This window comes from Kwoniella shandongensis, chromosome 11 (assembly GCF_008629635.2).
Source record: "Kwoniella shandongensis chromosome 11, complete sequence".
NCBI lineage: Eukaryota > Fungi > Basidiomycota > Tremellomycetes > Tremellales > Cryptococcaceae > Kwoniella > Kwoniella shandongensis.
The window spans coordinates 432,449-447,954 of NC_089297.1; the positions used below are offsets into that span (position 1 = coordinate 432,449).

At 46.6% G+C, this 15,506-nt stretch overlaps 3 protein-coding genes across 3 annotated transcripts; 2 read left to right on the forward strand and 1 right to left on the reverse strand.

The window, feature by feature from the left end:
* Nucleotides 1-8,882: 8,882 nt before the first annotated feature.
* CI109_106043 (uncharacterized protein) lies at nt 8,883-10,145 on the forward strand (the record flags this gene model as incomplete). The annotated part of the gene is made up of 2 exons (XM_065967763.1): nt 8,883-8,974; nt 9,143-10,145. 2 exons carry the CDS (start codon nt 8,883-8,885, stop codon nt 10,143-10,145), a joined length of 1,095 nt encoding a protein of 364 aa, XP_065823835.1.
* A 213-nt stretch (nt 10,146-10,358) lies between these two features.
* CI109_106044 (uncharacterized protein) lies at nt 10,359-11,540 on the reverse strand (the record flags this gene model as incomplete). Its single annotated transcript, XM_032005061.2, has 4 exons — nt 10,359-10,897; nt 10,959-11,027; nt 11,092-11,423; nt 11,533-11,540. The coding sequence occupies 4 exons, from the start codon at nt 11,538-11,540 to the stop codon at nt 10,359-10,361; spliced, it is 948 nt and encodes a 315-aa protein (XP_031860573.2).
* A 177-nt stretch (nt 11,541-11,717) lies between these two features.
* On the forward strand, nt 11,718-13,327 carry CI109_106045 (uncharacterized protein; the record flags this gene model as incomplete). Its single annotated transcript, XM_032005060.1, has 10 exons — nt 11,718-11,752; nt 11,855-11,862; nt 12,004-12,018; nt 12,090-12,129; nt 12,214-12,281; nt 12,346-12,556; nt 12,616-12,742; nt 12,804-13,050; nt 13,114-13,152; nt 13,215-13,327. 10 exons carry the CDS (start codon nt 11,718-11,720, stop codon nt 13,325-13,327), a joined length of 903 nt encoding a protein of 300 aa, XP_031860572.1.
* Nucleotides 13,328-15,506: the final 2,179 nt, after the last annotated feature.

A 15,506-nucleotide genomic window follows, 5' to 3' on the forward strand; every position in this document is an offset into this window, starting at 1 on the left:
TTTGTGGGCAATATGCCACTTGACACTGTGGATCAGCACTTGGAAAGGAAGGGAAAATGAATCTTCAAAAGTTCATCCTGTCTTGTTCCAGGTTTGCTCAGATACTTCCTACTCCTGACAACATCAAGTAGAGGTGGAGAACCTCAGAGCTGAAACATGACAAGGTGAAAGGATTGTCATGATGGTATCTGTAGCAGGGTAATGGGAAGACCCATCATGGCTTAGCATGTCTTCTGTTCAATCAACCACAAGTGATGACATCATTAGGGTGGGTCACTCTGTTCCAATTTGGTATTTGGGTGCGTCATGAATTCCACAACTGCATATGTGAAGCATGATGAGGATGACAAGGATGTCAGGAATGATTGCTGCAAAAGTAAATTTGTACGATGATTACACACTAGCATTTTGGGCAGTCGGATATCCACCATGAAACGGTGTGATGTGTCCAAGCGCTCACAAAAGCAGTCACCATTCTGCTCTTTCCCCTAAGGCTTTCAAGTTGCCAGGCTTGTTCAGTCTCATACCTTTACAGTCAGACCCCTTGCCTATGTCATTTTCGTCCAACCATCCTTTATGACCAATTTGATATTGGCAAATGAGTTGAAACAATGATGAATGGATGGATCTCTGACATCGCGGGATAGGGAGTGCCCTCTGCAGTGAACATAGTGGCAGGCCTCAATCTATAAGAGGTTTCAACACTTGTCCTTATGTCTCACTCACTTTCTACTTTCTATCCAACAGTTGTCAAACCACAACAGAAGTCCAATCCCCAATCCCCTTACATTTCAAATCCATAGAAGACTTTCTCTTAAGGCAATTCAAAATGTCATCAAACACCTCATTCTCCCCATCTTTCACCCCCACCTCCACGTCTTCCATTCCATCTGATAATCAATCATCCAAGGTCAAGGATTGCCACTCAGCCCCAACTGCACTTGAGGTCGCTCTCTCTGAGTGTCCTGCAAATGTGCAACAGCCTGATGTTGTGAAGTGGGACATTTTCCATGATGGTAGTTGTGCAGGTCAAATGTTCCTATCAAGGACATACCAGAACGAGGGGGAAGACAGGCTCCATACTGTTATCACCACCCGTGTTGAGCCTGTCCCCTTGGAAGGAACATCCAAAGTTGAGCTTGCATACCTACCTGTGTCAGGGGGTGATGGCGGCAAAAGCTCCATACAGATGAGCAATGATCTGGTCTCATGGATCTCCAAAGCTGGTACAGAGACAAGGAGGGTAGCTCTTCTGTCCCCAGGAGACTACTGGCGATTCTCAGAGCAAGAATTTACACATCCTCTGCCGAACGATTTTGTCGCACGCTCAGACGTCGAGCACATGGAAGCCAAGTGGATTGCTGTGGAAGGAAAGTTTCATGAAGACAGGGATGGACAAGTGACATTGCTTGCACACACTGGTTTTAGGTACCCTGGCAGCCAGGCTGAAGGCTCAACACTACGAAGTGATTGGGAGACTTACTGTGACAACACTAGGAGACCCTGATGATGTGTCTCAGGAGACTGGAGACTACTCTACGGGAGCAGAGCGTTTTGAAATGGTGGATGGGTGACATAGAATTGTGGGCCAAGTATGTTAAGTAGAGATGTAGTTGATTTCCATGTGAAGAGATTTGTCTAATGCAATGATGGACAAAAGTGAAAGCCATCAGACCCATCCAGTTATTCTGGATGGGAGAGCGCTGTATATGTATATCGACTGGCTATTCCATGTACATCGCCCTTTGGCTCTTTGACCCAAGAGGTGGTAGATGGTTTGAATCAATGTGCACAACAATCAAGACCCTCATGTCGCCTCCTTCCTGGTTCGCTTGTGTCATCTCTTTTGCAACAGTGTACAATAAGCGTCAATCAATATGTGAATCGACAGCTCAAAATCCAATTGTGGAAGGACTGCCCACGTGATACTTGTAAGAGGACAGAAAGACGCCCCTCACTGCTTAGTGTGTTTTTCATAGAGCCAAGTCCAGATGTTGACATTTTCAAGGACCAACAATCGGTTACAACTAAGCATTGTGATACAACCTGGACACCACAATTATGAATCATGTCAGCTAGCGACAGCACAAGCCAGTCCCTACTTTGTCTGCACTTTGGTCTTTCTCACAATGACATGAAAGTTACAATAAATCATACTTTCTGTCGGTAGGCCATTTGGACGCTACACTACAGTGTTGGGAGAGCCTAGCTTGTGTGTCGTATGTGTCTTCCAATGATGAGGTGAAGCAGTGCTTGACACATCAATGCACTCTCCCATCAAAGGATGTGCATCTGGGTTCTTTTGAAAAGTGGCCACCCAGAGTCTGGAGGGGAGTTCATGTATGGGCGGGGACAAGCAGTTGTTGGCGTGGAGATGTACAAAAAGCTGCCTCTCCTATCTGCTCCCACATTATTTCTTCCCCTTTCTCTTCCACATGTTCAAAGTGAGACAGCACAATCCCATCCTAGCATACATCCACACAATTGCATTCATTGCCTTTGGTACACCTTCATTGCAATCAAGTTATAATGTCTTCCTACGACCATACCAACACACCCGACCAGGTTGATTCTTCTACACAAGGGACGTCACACACATTTCCATCAGAGCCTGACAAGATTACCCATCCTACTTTCCAAATTCAAAAGATGGGAGAAGTGTTCCACTCTGATAGCACAGGTCGACCAACTCTCTACTCCTTCACTACTCAATATGGCCCAGTGATTGCTGTCCGGACTGTCGTTGAGCTCCCAGCACATCAGGGTTCTCAGAATTGGGGACAATTCAAATCTCTCAAAGGACTACCTGCAAAAGGAGATGGCACATACAGATGCCACCAGTCAGATGAATGCAATGGATGGATGGAGGTAATGGACAGCCGGGTGGATTTCCAGGGAATGTCCACCAAGGCAGGTTCAGAGTTCATTACCATTCCACACTTTTATGCTTGTACCCTACATTTCTGTCCAGACACACTTCAAGACTCAGTGCCCACTGAGCTTGTTCAGAAAAGTGGACTGGAAGGCTTGAATCTGCTGGGAGTGCAGATTCAGACTCAGGCTGAGGGAGCTGGCCATGATCATCCTACAGCTGTCTCGTTATTTGGGGTGTCTCGGGCATCGCTCTGACAAGAGTTACCAAAGTTGGAAGGAATTACCATTTTTTCACACTCGTCCTGGTGGTGTAAGTGTTGCCTTATGAAGTAGGGTCCGAGAGTGTAGATATGAATTTCAGTGCCGATTTGTATTTCACAAGATACAAGACAATATCATTCCACCTGCCAGACTTCTGGTACACCAGTACAGAAGGGTTCACAAGGGGTTACATTTTTGACATATAGCAAAGCCCCTTGCTCGCCATTCATGTCATCTGTTCTTCATTAAGAGGTTGAATAGGTAAAATGGTCCTCCAATAATCTAGTGAAGAGACTGTGCCTCTGGTGTATACAAGTCTATATGTCACTTGGGCAAGCCCGATTCATTACCATGGGTACTTAAGATTGTCATAGTGCCAACCACTTCACTGATCCTTGTAACAATCTCATTTACCAAGTTCCACCATCATATTGTACTGACTCACTTCAACATATCAGTCCATCATTACACTCACATCACAATGAACTACCCTTCTTACCAAACCAATACCACTGCCCATGCGATTCCATGGTGAGCCAGCCCGACGTGTTACGAACCTGTCCTGTAAAGTCCGGAGGACTAGAACCCAAGACATGTGGAAAGCAACTGTTTACAAGCTTGGACCACAACTGATGAAGGTAGCCTGTAGGCTTGTGAGTTGGTTGACAGCAAGTAGCTTGGAAGGATCCTGGACAAGCTAATGGGATATGTCAAGAGGGAAAGACCTTGCCAATAACCAAGTCCAACATTCTCGGGTATATATAGCCAGAATCGGGAGGTTCAGCAGAATCCCGATTATCGTGACCTTTTATAGTGCGACGCAATGCTCGGATAGCGTAGTTGGCCACTGGCTAGGTAATGCGATATTACATACTAGTGATATAGTGCATTCAGTAGTCAAACAACAACTGGTCATTGACAGTGATTAGATCTAACTACAGTTCTTATTCTGATACCTGTCAGAGGTGGGTCCAGGTCAGGGATCTCACACCAACTAGCCAATTGCACAGAGGTGTTGATAGCGTATATCAAGGACTTGAGGGTATAATCGATGTACAGCTGAGTAGGCACTGATCAGGTGACTACTAAGGTCATGACGACGGTGGCTGAGTCCGTATACTTTGGTGAAGCTTAAAATCAACAATCCCTGGGAATTCCTTCTCTCAACTCTGTTTATTTGTACACCATTACCCGGGTGGTGTGTGACAAAAGCATTTTTCATGGTATGAGAATCCGAACATTAACAAAGAATACCTATGACTGCATGACAACTGTATGAATAATCCACTCCTGAACTTGTGACAGGTACTGATAAATGAAAAATGAAACTCGTAAACTTAACCTGACTTAACAACTATACATAGCTCTCCTCTTGACTCTCCAAATCTACAGCTGACATAAACAGACTCATCTTCTGAACTGTCTACAGGTGTGTGGTTTCACGTCCTATTAACATGTTTCTCACTGAATCAAGAGATCTTGGTGTGAGTTCTTTGGAGTCAACAGCAATGAAGGTTATGAATGCTTGGCTCCCCTGACTTATCTTTGTCCTCAAAGTGAAAACACACACAAGCATCTTGGATCACTGATCTAGTCAGCTTTGAGTTGGAGGGATGTTTGGCATCAGTCGAAGCATAGTGCCGCGTGGGAGCAAGAGTGATCGTCAAAGACTTAGGTGTGATTGATACCTGGCTAAGCTTGCTTGCTAGTGAGGGGGGAAAGAATGAAGATACAGTTTGGGGACACAAATTCTTCCTAAGATCTTGGCGCAAGCTTTCAGGTATAATTAATGTCAGTTGTTGAGCATTATTGGTGCTCTCTCCTGAGGAATTTGGCTTCTCTGCACAATAATGTGCAAGAAGAAATTCTTCTGCATCATCATGGACATCCAGCTCCCATCTGCACTTTGATTCTTCAAGTCCGAGAGTGTATGTCATGTCAAGGACAGCCTTCTGGGTGTCCAGATGATCAACAAGTGGAATGACAGGGGATGTCAAGACCACATTGAAGCTGCCATCACCTGAATCATGCAGAGCTGCCCTCACTGGGTTATGGTGAGTGCGTATGCTGTACAGTTGAGACAGCGTCCCATTGGAGGCATGATGGAATGGTTGGGAAGTGGTTGTGAATGGGATGACTGCGGGATACTCTTCACGAGACGGCATTGGCATATTTGGGTTACGTGCTGTGTTGTATTGGAAAGGGGTTCAAGTCTGATATGCAATGAGGAATTAGCAGAGTTATGTGGTGTGTGGCTGTTGCTTTGATGCTGAAAAAGAAGGAAGAAATTGTTCAGAAGCAGGAAGTCTTGTGCCTTTTGTATTGGTCTTAAGAGCCAAATCATAGATTTGCCACCAGTGACATCATGCTAAGGATGTCATTGGTGAAGCCCTCCTTACATGTCTGTTGCCCCTTGAAAGCAATCACTGTTTGGGTGCTTTGACCTATCATAATGTGATGTATCCTTTCTCACACCAACCCCCTTATGATGTTGGTCTAAGGAAAGCCTTGCAAGTGATGTCATTAGAGGTAGGCAGAAAACAGCTGGCTTCTGATACAGTCCAAGATATGTCCTATGGTAACAACTCTGCATGATGTTCATTGTCACTCTTTTTGACCCCTGGCCCCGGTCACTCTGGGACATCCTTTCTTGCACTCTTAGCAGCAAGCCTAATTAGGTTCTTCCCCCCCTACTCGTACCTGAAACATGTGTATTTTAAGGATTCGCTGTCCTGATATCAGTTGGTGATAGACTATGCTGCCACCTCACTGTTCTACTTCCCTGCCGTCAAATGCCGTCACTGTTTCACAATTTAGGGTGAGTGCCAGACATTCTGAGCTAAAGAGCACCACTTGTCCCACAATCAGGCCGGGTAACTATATACACAAAAAGCGGCTCAGCTTATCAGTGCACTGGCATACCTCCCCAGAGCACAAGTTCAGTCTTCCTGACACCATGATGTGACACTATGCTAAAAGATGATGCAATGAAGCTGTGGCAGTGCCAAGATGTCATTATGATACTATTTCTGTGTCCCCATACCGCAATCCTATCAAGTAGTGAAACATTGCTTCTAAGTCTTACACATATTTTACTAAAAATATACTTTGATTCTTTTCAGGGGTGTCAACAACGAAAGACACATTTTTCTGTGACATCATAGGGCCCCAAGATCAGCAGGATGTTGCTATCTGACCCGTGAAGAAAAGGTATAAAGAGCCCTTACTTTCATAATCTTCTTCCTCTTTCTAATCTATATCTTCTGCACAAGATACACTGTCCCAGATCAGATATCCATCTCAGGCACAATGCATCATGTCATCAACAAATATCCTACCACTATGTCATCCCAAAGCTCCATCTCCAGATCCTCTTCGGCTGATTCATCTGCTCAACAGACGGCTGGGACCAAATTGCCCATCCCTGACCCCATCATCTTGTACGACCACAGCATCAAAGAAATGGGACAGGTGTTTCACCATGAGAAAAAATCCTGCCCAGATTTCTACACATTCACCTCGCAGACCGGGGAGACATTGGTGGCTCTTCGTTCATTGGTTCAATCCAAATCCCCCAAAGGTTATTATAGGTCCCTGAGATGGTTACCTACCAGGCCAGTTCAGATCTCAGACCCCTACGACGGATGGAAAACGCTGAGGACGGATAGGCTCAACAAGGGCTACAAGGACTCAGGAAAAGAATTCATCTCCGTGGATCCCACAGAGAAGCAACTTTTGAATCTGATGCCAAAGGGCGCAAAGGGCTTTGAGTCTGTGGAAACTGAATACAAGGGCAGTGAAAGTGATCCGATACTGATTGGGGTGCAACTCTACCCACCATTCCACTCGGAGTGGCCAGTTGATGATGATGACAGAGTGGGCAATGGCTACAGGACTGCCATGGCCCTGTCAGTATTCCGTGTCAATGCTTCATCAGAGATTACATCAGACAGGGGAAATGAAGATTGAGGTCACAGAGGATGTCATGTCATTTTCCTTTTTTCTTGTTTTTGTTACTTTGTTACTTGGATGTGATTTATAGAAATGTCAAGTTGAGGTTCATAGTCTTATGCTAGTTCTTCTGAATCATTTCTACTTGTAGGTAGGGGTGAGAGTATGCAGTCATTTCTTGTATCTGAGGTATATCCTATAGACAGCAACTTGCTCCTAAGTTTTGTAGTTACAACATTAGGAAGGTTTGTGAAATCACTCCGGCATGGATAACAACATGTGTTATCATACCTAACATCCGCTCACCACAGTTGCAACATGTTTTGTAACCACAAGGGTTGCTGCAAAGTGACGCTGGACACGACGATTGCCCATCAATAATAGTTGTGAGCTGTTACATCTTTCAAACCATTGTCAAAGCTTCCCAAATGAATTCAGAGGAAAAGGACATTGCAGGGGAGGCAACACAATGATATCCATCCCAGCTATCCAGCTTCTGCACATAGGACAGAGATCATTGTGGTTCAAATCAAGTGTTTCTGATCTAATACATTCTCTTACACCATGGGTCTCAACACCACACTTGCCAATAGACATTGCTTCGACAAGTTACAGCCAATAGTTGTCAAAGGGCGGCACAATGACAACTTGAATCAAGTGTTCATTCCCTTGTGATCCACCTTTGGATGAAAGCTAAGAGGAAGACAAACATTGAAATGATATATCAATGTACGGCTCCCTGGCTTGACACTGACTCAAGTTTGCCATATTCCTCAATCAGACCAACCCATTCAAACTCAGCCTTGACACTCTGATACCCTTGACATTCCTGCACACCATAGCATCTTTCATCACTGCTATGACTAGTGAAGCACCCAGTCCCAATTGATCATGATAATCACCAGGCATGATACGACAACGCTTACCCTCATGTCTACCAGTAGACTCATGGCAGCATTGATGCTGCCCAATTCGTGACTAATTCAAATATGGAAAACAAGGTGACAGTGGTTTATTATTTTGTAGATGACAGAACATCAACTGCAGCCCAGCCTTGCCCTGTGTTGCAAAGAACCTCACATACATGTCCTATTTGCTTCAAGACGGCACATGAGTACTTGATTGTCAAGTTCAGGTCCTATGATCTGAAAAGAAATGGACTAGCAAGAGGTACCCAGTGCCTGTCCTTTCTGCACTACCACGTCAGGTTACAACTGACATGAGTCTCCCTCAAGTGTGAAACCTAAAATGATAGCAGTCTGGACAGGATGCAAGGCTATATAGGTGTCCTGTTTGAGGATGGCCTAAACATGGAGAAAGAGACACTGATTTCAAGACCTTTTTGGTGACTACCATTTCTCCGCTGGGGCACACGGCAGAGTCACCTGCACTATTTCTCAATGCGAGAAAATCCACCGAGGTTGAAGATAAGTCAAAACTGAGCATGTGGGGAGTTTCTCATTAACACATTCACTGTGCTCATAAAGTCCTCGTATATATTGTGACGCTCGCGATGTACCTTCCGCCGTACATTATGGTACCTTGTTGAGAGACATACCGCACCATATCATGTGCGCCACTCGTTGTCCACTATCTCATAGAGCCAAGGACTGTTCCCATACTGCGGTATACAAAATGCCTTCCTATCATATCGTTCCGATGACTTCGGGCCTTCCTCTTGAAGTCTGAAACATTCACCCTCCTCGGAGAAGACCAATGATATCAGTGATGAGGAGTACAACAAGCCGTCAGTATCCTTAAGCCAAGCGTTCGCGGGTCATCGACTAGCTCATTCAATGTCGCAGGAGACAAAACTGAAAGGAAGGCCCAGTACCAGACAAGGAGTCGTTCGCGAAGACCAACGCCTGCTCCTTCTTTTCATACTCTGGTCACTTCCTGCGCGTCAATCTTATTATCGACCAAGGCCCTCAATAGCGTATTCAAGAAGTGCTTGTAATCACTTGATCATTCACATTTTGCTCAACACAGCTCGCCGAAGCCCTACTTACAATCTCGAAATCGTTCCCGACTGACATTTCTGTCACGACGAAACCAGGGAGAGTATCCTATCTCAAAGTCCAACCGCTTCAATGATATCGGCTTCGTCCTCGGACCTTTCCTTGACCCCGTCCGGGCTCAGGCCCATATTCCAACCCTTCATACCAGCTGGTCGTTCTCGACTTACCCTCCAGTATGATCATGGATCCTCCGCTGGCGATACGGACAGTATCTTCTCAGTTCCGCTTCCCTCGTCTGGCTTGATCTCACCTGTCAGCAGTGAGGATGGATCCGCCATCGGTGCTGATGGGGTTGGTCACCTTGCCGTTGCGGACGATCACCTTCACGATGCGGATGATCACCTCTTACCCTCATTCTCGTCAAGTGATGAGGACGAATCCGCCACTGATGAGGACGAGTCCGCCACTGATGAAGACACTGACAGCGTCTCTTTGATGTCGACGTCATCTTATCATGACGAATTCGATATCGACGAAAATTCAGCTGAACGCGACCAGTATCGGCAGCACGTCATTGTCAGATATGAGCCGAGTGAGACCTACACGAGACGAATACATGTCGAACCGTTGCCTTTCTTCCCGCCAGTTCCTTACAGCGGTGAGACTACAACAGCCATCATCACGCACCCGTCAGCGAGCATCGACACTGGATCAACAGATGCTTACACTGTTGGATCGACCGCGACCAACGCCACCGAGACAGCAGGTAGCAACGCTCTACCGGGACTTTCCTTCTCGTTTCCCATGACCGAGAGTCAGATTCGTTCAGAAAAAGGAAGACATTTCCACCACATGTTCAATCGTCCTTTCGACTCTAAAGTCCTTTCCAAGATTCACGTCAATCCAAAAGTCATTCAGGACCGGACTGAGCGATTTGCCAACAGGGTATGTCGGGGTCTAGACTTGGTACTGCCTCGAGGCAGAACCATAGTGGATCGACCAGACGGTACAGTGGAGACGCACGGGATCTGTACGCTTTCCTTTCACCCTCGACTGGAGTCTGTGCACCAAGGTGTTGACACTGCGATCGGTTCTCGGTGAAAGGGGACGAATCGTAGCGCAGAGATATGGTGATATCGTTAGACAAATTTGGGGGAGGGAATGATTAGTGTGATCGTTTGATTCTGTTTGATGATGATTTTAGTATTGGGTTTCTTTGTCATCCACATTTGACTGGTCAGCTGCTAGTTTCTTGATCTAAACACGTTCATACACATCTACCGGGATTGTTACTGCACACGGATGACCTTCCCTCTATTGAACTTTGATCTTCTTCTCCCCGAGACCGATTAGTGATGACCACTGTTCCTTCTTATACCCAAAATTATACACCGCTCTGAGCGTGAAAATAGCCCATACCACTCCCATACAGATCACGACTGCCTCGTCTTCACTCACGCCCAGTCCCATTCCAAAGTTCCACCCCTGCACTGGTCCGATCAAACTCAAGAACAAAGCGGGAATCACGAGGGGTGCCCAGGCATCGACTAACATCCATCCTCCAGGTTGTAGTTCTGCCGGGGTCGTGAGCCTAGGCGAGGGTGAGAAGAAGTTGAATGTGCTGAAGATGAGAGAAGCGAATGGGACTGCGAGGATGAAAGGAACCAGCAGAAGCGTAGTAGGTGTAGCGGGGAGAGTGTTGGGTGATGTTGGGTGTAGCACTGATGAGACCGAGAACTTGGTGAGGAGCAGGGTACGACCAATAGCATCGGGAAGGGAGAGGAAGAGCTCGGTCGCAAGAGTTGGTTTTGCAGGGAGAAGCCGGCGGAAAGGCGTTCGAGTTTGGATAACGTCTGCGGTAATGTTGCACATCAGAAGCAGGACTACAGGATGCATGGAAATGACGTGACTCACGAGTGAGACAGAAGAGCAGCGCGATGTTAGGGCTGATGAGCCATGATGGTGTAGACCCTGTGCAAAGCGCTGCACAAACATCCTGTGTTAGCTGTAAAGCTCAGTTCCTAGTATTTCGAAAGTAGCTACTAACCAAGGAACGTTTCACCACCAAAAACAACCACCAGAATGCCAATGCACTCCTGGAGCGCAGATGCCCTCTCCTTCTTCTTGATCATGAGCTTTCCTCCCTTCCGTGACTTGTCCTTCGTAGGGGTGTCTGGAGGTAAGGGCGAGTCAAACACCCCTCGAGCCATCCAATCCACCACAGAAGACAAACGCATAGCTCCGAAGAGATCAATGATGGGGTATGGGAAAGCAGGATGTATCGGTGTGAGAACCTTGGGAAGGTAAGCATTGACGGTTGATAGAGCGGACGTCATCCTGACGGCTTTGAATCTTGTCGCTCCAAGAGAATGAGGAATGCTATCAACGTTGATTAAAAGTCAAGTCTGAAACGTTGTTGTAACGCACCTAGCTTCTTGTTGATGTAATTCCCCTCGGAGTTGTCGTAGATGTCCGGGATCCGAAGTACGTTAACATGGTCGCAGGGAAAAAGAAAGCCGACTCCGGGTTCAGGTTTCAGGCAAGCAAAAAGATGAGATTTAACAATACAACTGATATTGATCTGTCCTATCAAACTCGTTCGCTTTCATAAGCAACTCTTCTCCCCTTCCTGTTTCTATCCGGCTTCACCTGTGCTCATCTTCCTTCTGTATCATGTCCGCCGCTCCTCAGAAAAAGTATCCGTTATGGTGAGTTCTGTTCCTGTTCCAAGAATAGATCCGGGTCGCCGAAGGTTCTCTCTCATCAAAGCAGATTATATATATGGGCTAACATGCTGCACACCTGCGCAGGCTCGGAGGTGAGATTGACCGCAATCTGGGCAGATAGCCAATGGGAGTGAAGCTGATCGTTCCCTCTCACCACCTATCTTCCTCCTTGTGCTTGTCACTATTGGCGACTCTCCAACTTTTTCCTTACCATCTCGGCGATACCCGATCAGGTGCCGCTGCCTCTAGTGAGTTAGCGTGCGGCATTGACGACATACGTCTGTGTCGCGAACGGACAGCTCGCTGACCTGCGGCATAGTGGCTGCATGCTGTACTCACCCCCTTGATGTGATGAGAGTGTGAGTTCGTCTCTTCCAAGACTGTCAACCCCGAGGCGGATGGCTGACCCTGACGTGCGGTAATTCCGTCACGCGATCACATAGACGAATGCAAACTACAACGGGAAAGACTACCTTCATCAACGCTGTCCGAGGTGTATTACAACAAAATGGTAGGCTATCCTCGCAGCCACCTGTCACGAGTTGCACTTGGCTGAAATCATTTTCTTCTTGCAGGTGTTCGAGGACTGTATACCGGTCTTACGGCTTCGATTTTCAGACAGATGACCTACAGTATGACGAGATTGGGGGCATACGATTTCTTGAAGAACTCAATGTCACATCATGGAGCAAAGAAGTTGACAACGGGAGACATGGTGATTTGTGCGAGTACGGCTGGTGCTTTGGGTGGTTTGGCCGGAAACCCAGCGGACATCATCCTGGTCAGGTGAGTGTGCTTTCGAGCGACCTTACTCTGGCGGACACTGATATGTACGCATTCATCAGAATGGTCGCCGACCCTTCCAAGCCTGCGGATCAGCAACTGCATTACAGGAATGCTATTCAGGGTGTATACCGTATGGTCAAAGATGAAGGAGCGTCATCTCTCGCGAGAGGTTTGGCGCCCAACACCGTGAGTGGACACCCCCAATCTACAATTTTCTTACTGTGCTGAGACTGATAGCTTCAAATAGATCCGAGCAATCCTCATGAACGCTTCCCAACTCGTCACCTACGACTTCTTCAAGGACGCGCTCCTCTCCGCCAACGTTATGCAGAACGGCATGCCTCTTCACTTCCTCTCATCCGCCTTGGCTGGTACCGTGGCTACCACAATCTGTGCTCCTGCAGATGTTGTGAAGAGTAGAATTATGAACATGAAGTACGGAGCTGGCGGACCTGGACCTATCGGCTTGATCACACAGAGCTTGAAGCTCGAGGGTGAGTCATTGCACGCGGGCAACTTCGTATGCGCGGTCAGTCACTAATGAACCGATGATATAGGCCCGAGGTTTTTATTCAAGGGATGGCTTCCTGCATGGAGTGAGTCGAGGCGTTATCTCGAGCAAATTTGGTTCATCTCCTGATTGACGACCCCTTCGTAGTTCGGCTCACACCCAACACCATCTGCATGTTCGTCTTCCTCGAGCAGCTCAAGAATGCGGTCGACATCTTCAGAGGTCCCACCTTGTCAAGAGACGAGTCTCGTCCGTCATAGAGGCCGTGATGAAGGGTTCTAGCTCGGGTCAAACGGGAGTTATGCAGCAGCCACGGCGACAATATAGAATTCTCATAGATGATGGAGTATTACACGAAATACTCCAGTCTCGGATGCAACTACGGATGATACCCAATTACTTTCGACGACAATGCCTAGTGCTCCTTTCCAGCGTGGTGGCTTCTTACTCCGTGGTGTAGTGATTCGCGATGCGTTTGGCAACTATTTGCTCGCTATGGAAACTCCTAGAGCGATTCTTGTTGGATGAAGTACTGGTGGTGCATCTGAATTACCTATGACCATACACCACTGTTGACAGGTCACTGGGTATGCTTCTTTGGGACAAGTGTGTCACATCACTCTGAATTGTACAATGTAGGATGGATAAGTGTGATGAAGGGGATGTTCCATGTTGTAAATATCTGGCAAGATCAGATGCTGTATGTCCATTGGTTTTGAACACTTATCGTCTTGTATAATATGAGAACCACCCTTGACATTGCTGTAGCAGGGTTCTAGGCAAGTGAGGAGTCATACTTACATTTGTGATTATACAACCTATAAATGTAAATTCGGTGTGAGGTGATACTTGGAGAGCATGATTGGCCACTAGAGAGGCCTACACACCTTTACAAATGTTGTTTGACATGGCACATGCATGGACACATTCAGGCAGAATAGCCCTAAATATGTTCAGAATGGCCTTGGCTATAAACTGCAACTCCCTGATGTTTATGATAACGCCCTCAATATAAACAGAGACCCCTTCCTTGTCTAGACACTATCATCCTTTCTGTGCAGCACATCACCTTGATTGTTTCAACAAACACTGATGACCGTCTGCTTCCTCCCTTTGCTCCCAGACTACACACACTTATCAATATTGAGGTCCCCGAGATGCGCGTGCCCTTGCTTCAGATGGTGACAAGCCTTGCCGCATGCCCTTCAGATAATTCCAATTTCGCTCAGCTTGACAACGGGTCTCCGAAACAGCAGATGTATAAGAAGTGGGATGATCCTCTGATGCCAGCATGCATTCATACCCCAACCAGCACACTAGCAGCCTCCCTGTCTCCTTCCCAATTGTCCAGTTTGTTTGTTTTGAGAAATGCTCTTCCAGTGATGTATGAAGCCACTTTCCACCTTCATTTGCAACCCTCCAAAGGGGATTGTGTTCGGTCTCATTGTCCTTCCTGATGGTATTGTACAACTGGTTCTTCGTGGTGCAGTACGAGTCTCTCACATCCATGGCTTCTTCGGATTTGTTGCTCAGATGTTCGTAAGCATCCTCATATGCTTCTGAGTACCTTGCAAAATCATGACAGTGATAAAAAAAGGTACGCCAGTCTTCTTGGGCTTTGGGTTGCCGATTCCATTGAGCTTGGATTGAGTTCATAGCTTCAGTAATTTCTTTTCCAAGCTGCTGCACTTTCTTTCCAAACTCAGGCAATTGAGAATCAAGGGTGATAGCTCCAGACTGAAAGCTGAAATGGGAGGTCTGACTGGGACCAGAGGATTTCTTTGTTTGAGAATGAAACAGTTCCTTGAACCCATTCTTCTTGCTTGGCTTCTTGTATGAGTCAAGCGATAGTTCGAATCGAGTGTCCTGTGAGGATTCGGAAGTGTTGGCTTGAGGAGCATCATGTCTGTTAAGAAACAGTAGTTGCACCGTGCTTTTTCCATCCATTAGCTTTGCTGTTGGGTCTGGGCCTTTGTATCCCAAAATGCTGTCAGGGCTGTGGTACTGAGGGGTGGCAGAACTTGAGGCAAATGAACTCGAATATATTCCCCCTGAGGAGGGAATTTCAGGAATCTGTGACCAATCGAATGGTTGGGTCATTTCGGATCTTTGTTGCTAAGGTTGGGAACTTGTCTTTCTTGGCTGATAAGTAATATGATGTGAAGATGGTGAAGCAGTTAGAATATGTGTTGTGTGGATAGGTGTTATACGGTATGCAAGCAAACAGACAATGATGTAGAGGGAACAACAGTTGGAAGAGAGTTTTATAGGTAGATCTGCCGCTCTAGGCTCAAGGATAGGAGCAATGCCATGAAAAGATTGATGACAGGGTTCTATAAAAGGACTGCCTGGTTGCCTGTACTTCAAGTGTTTCGAACCCCCATGCATATCAAGGGATAACTCTATCATACATGTTTTACCATGCTCATCCTTTTGCAG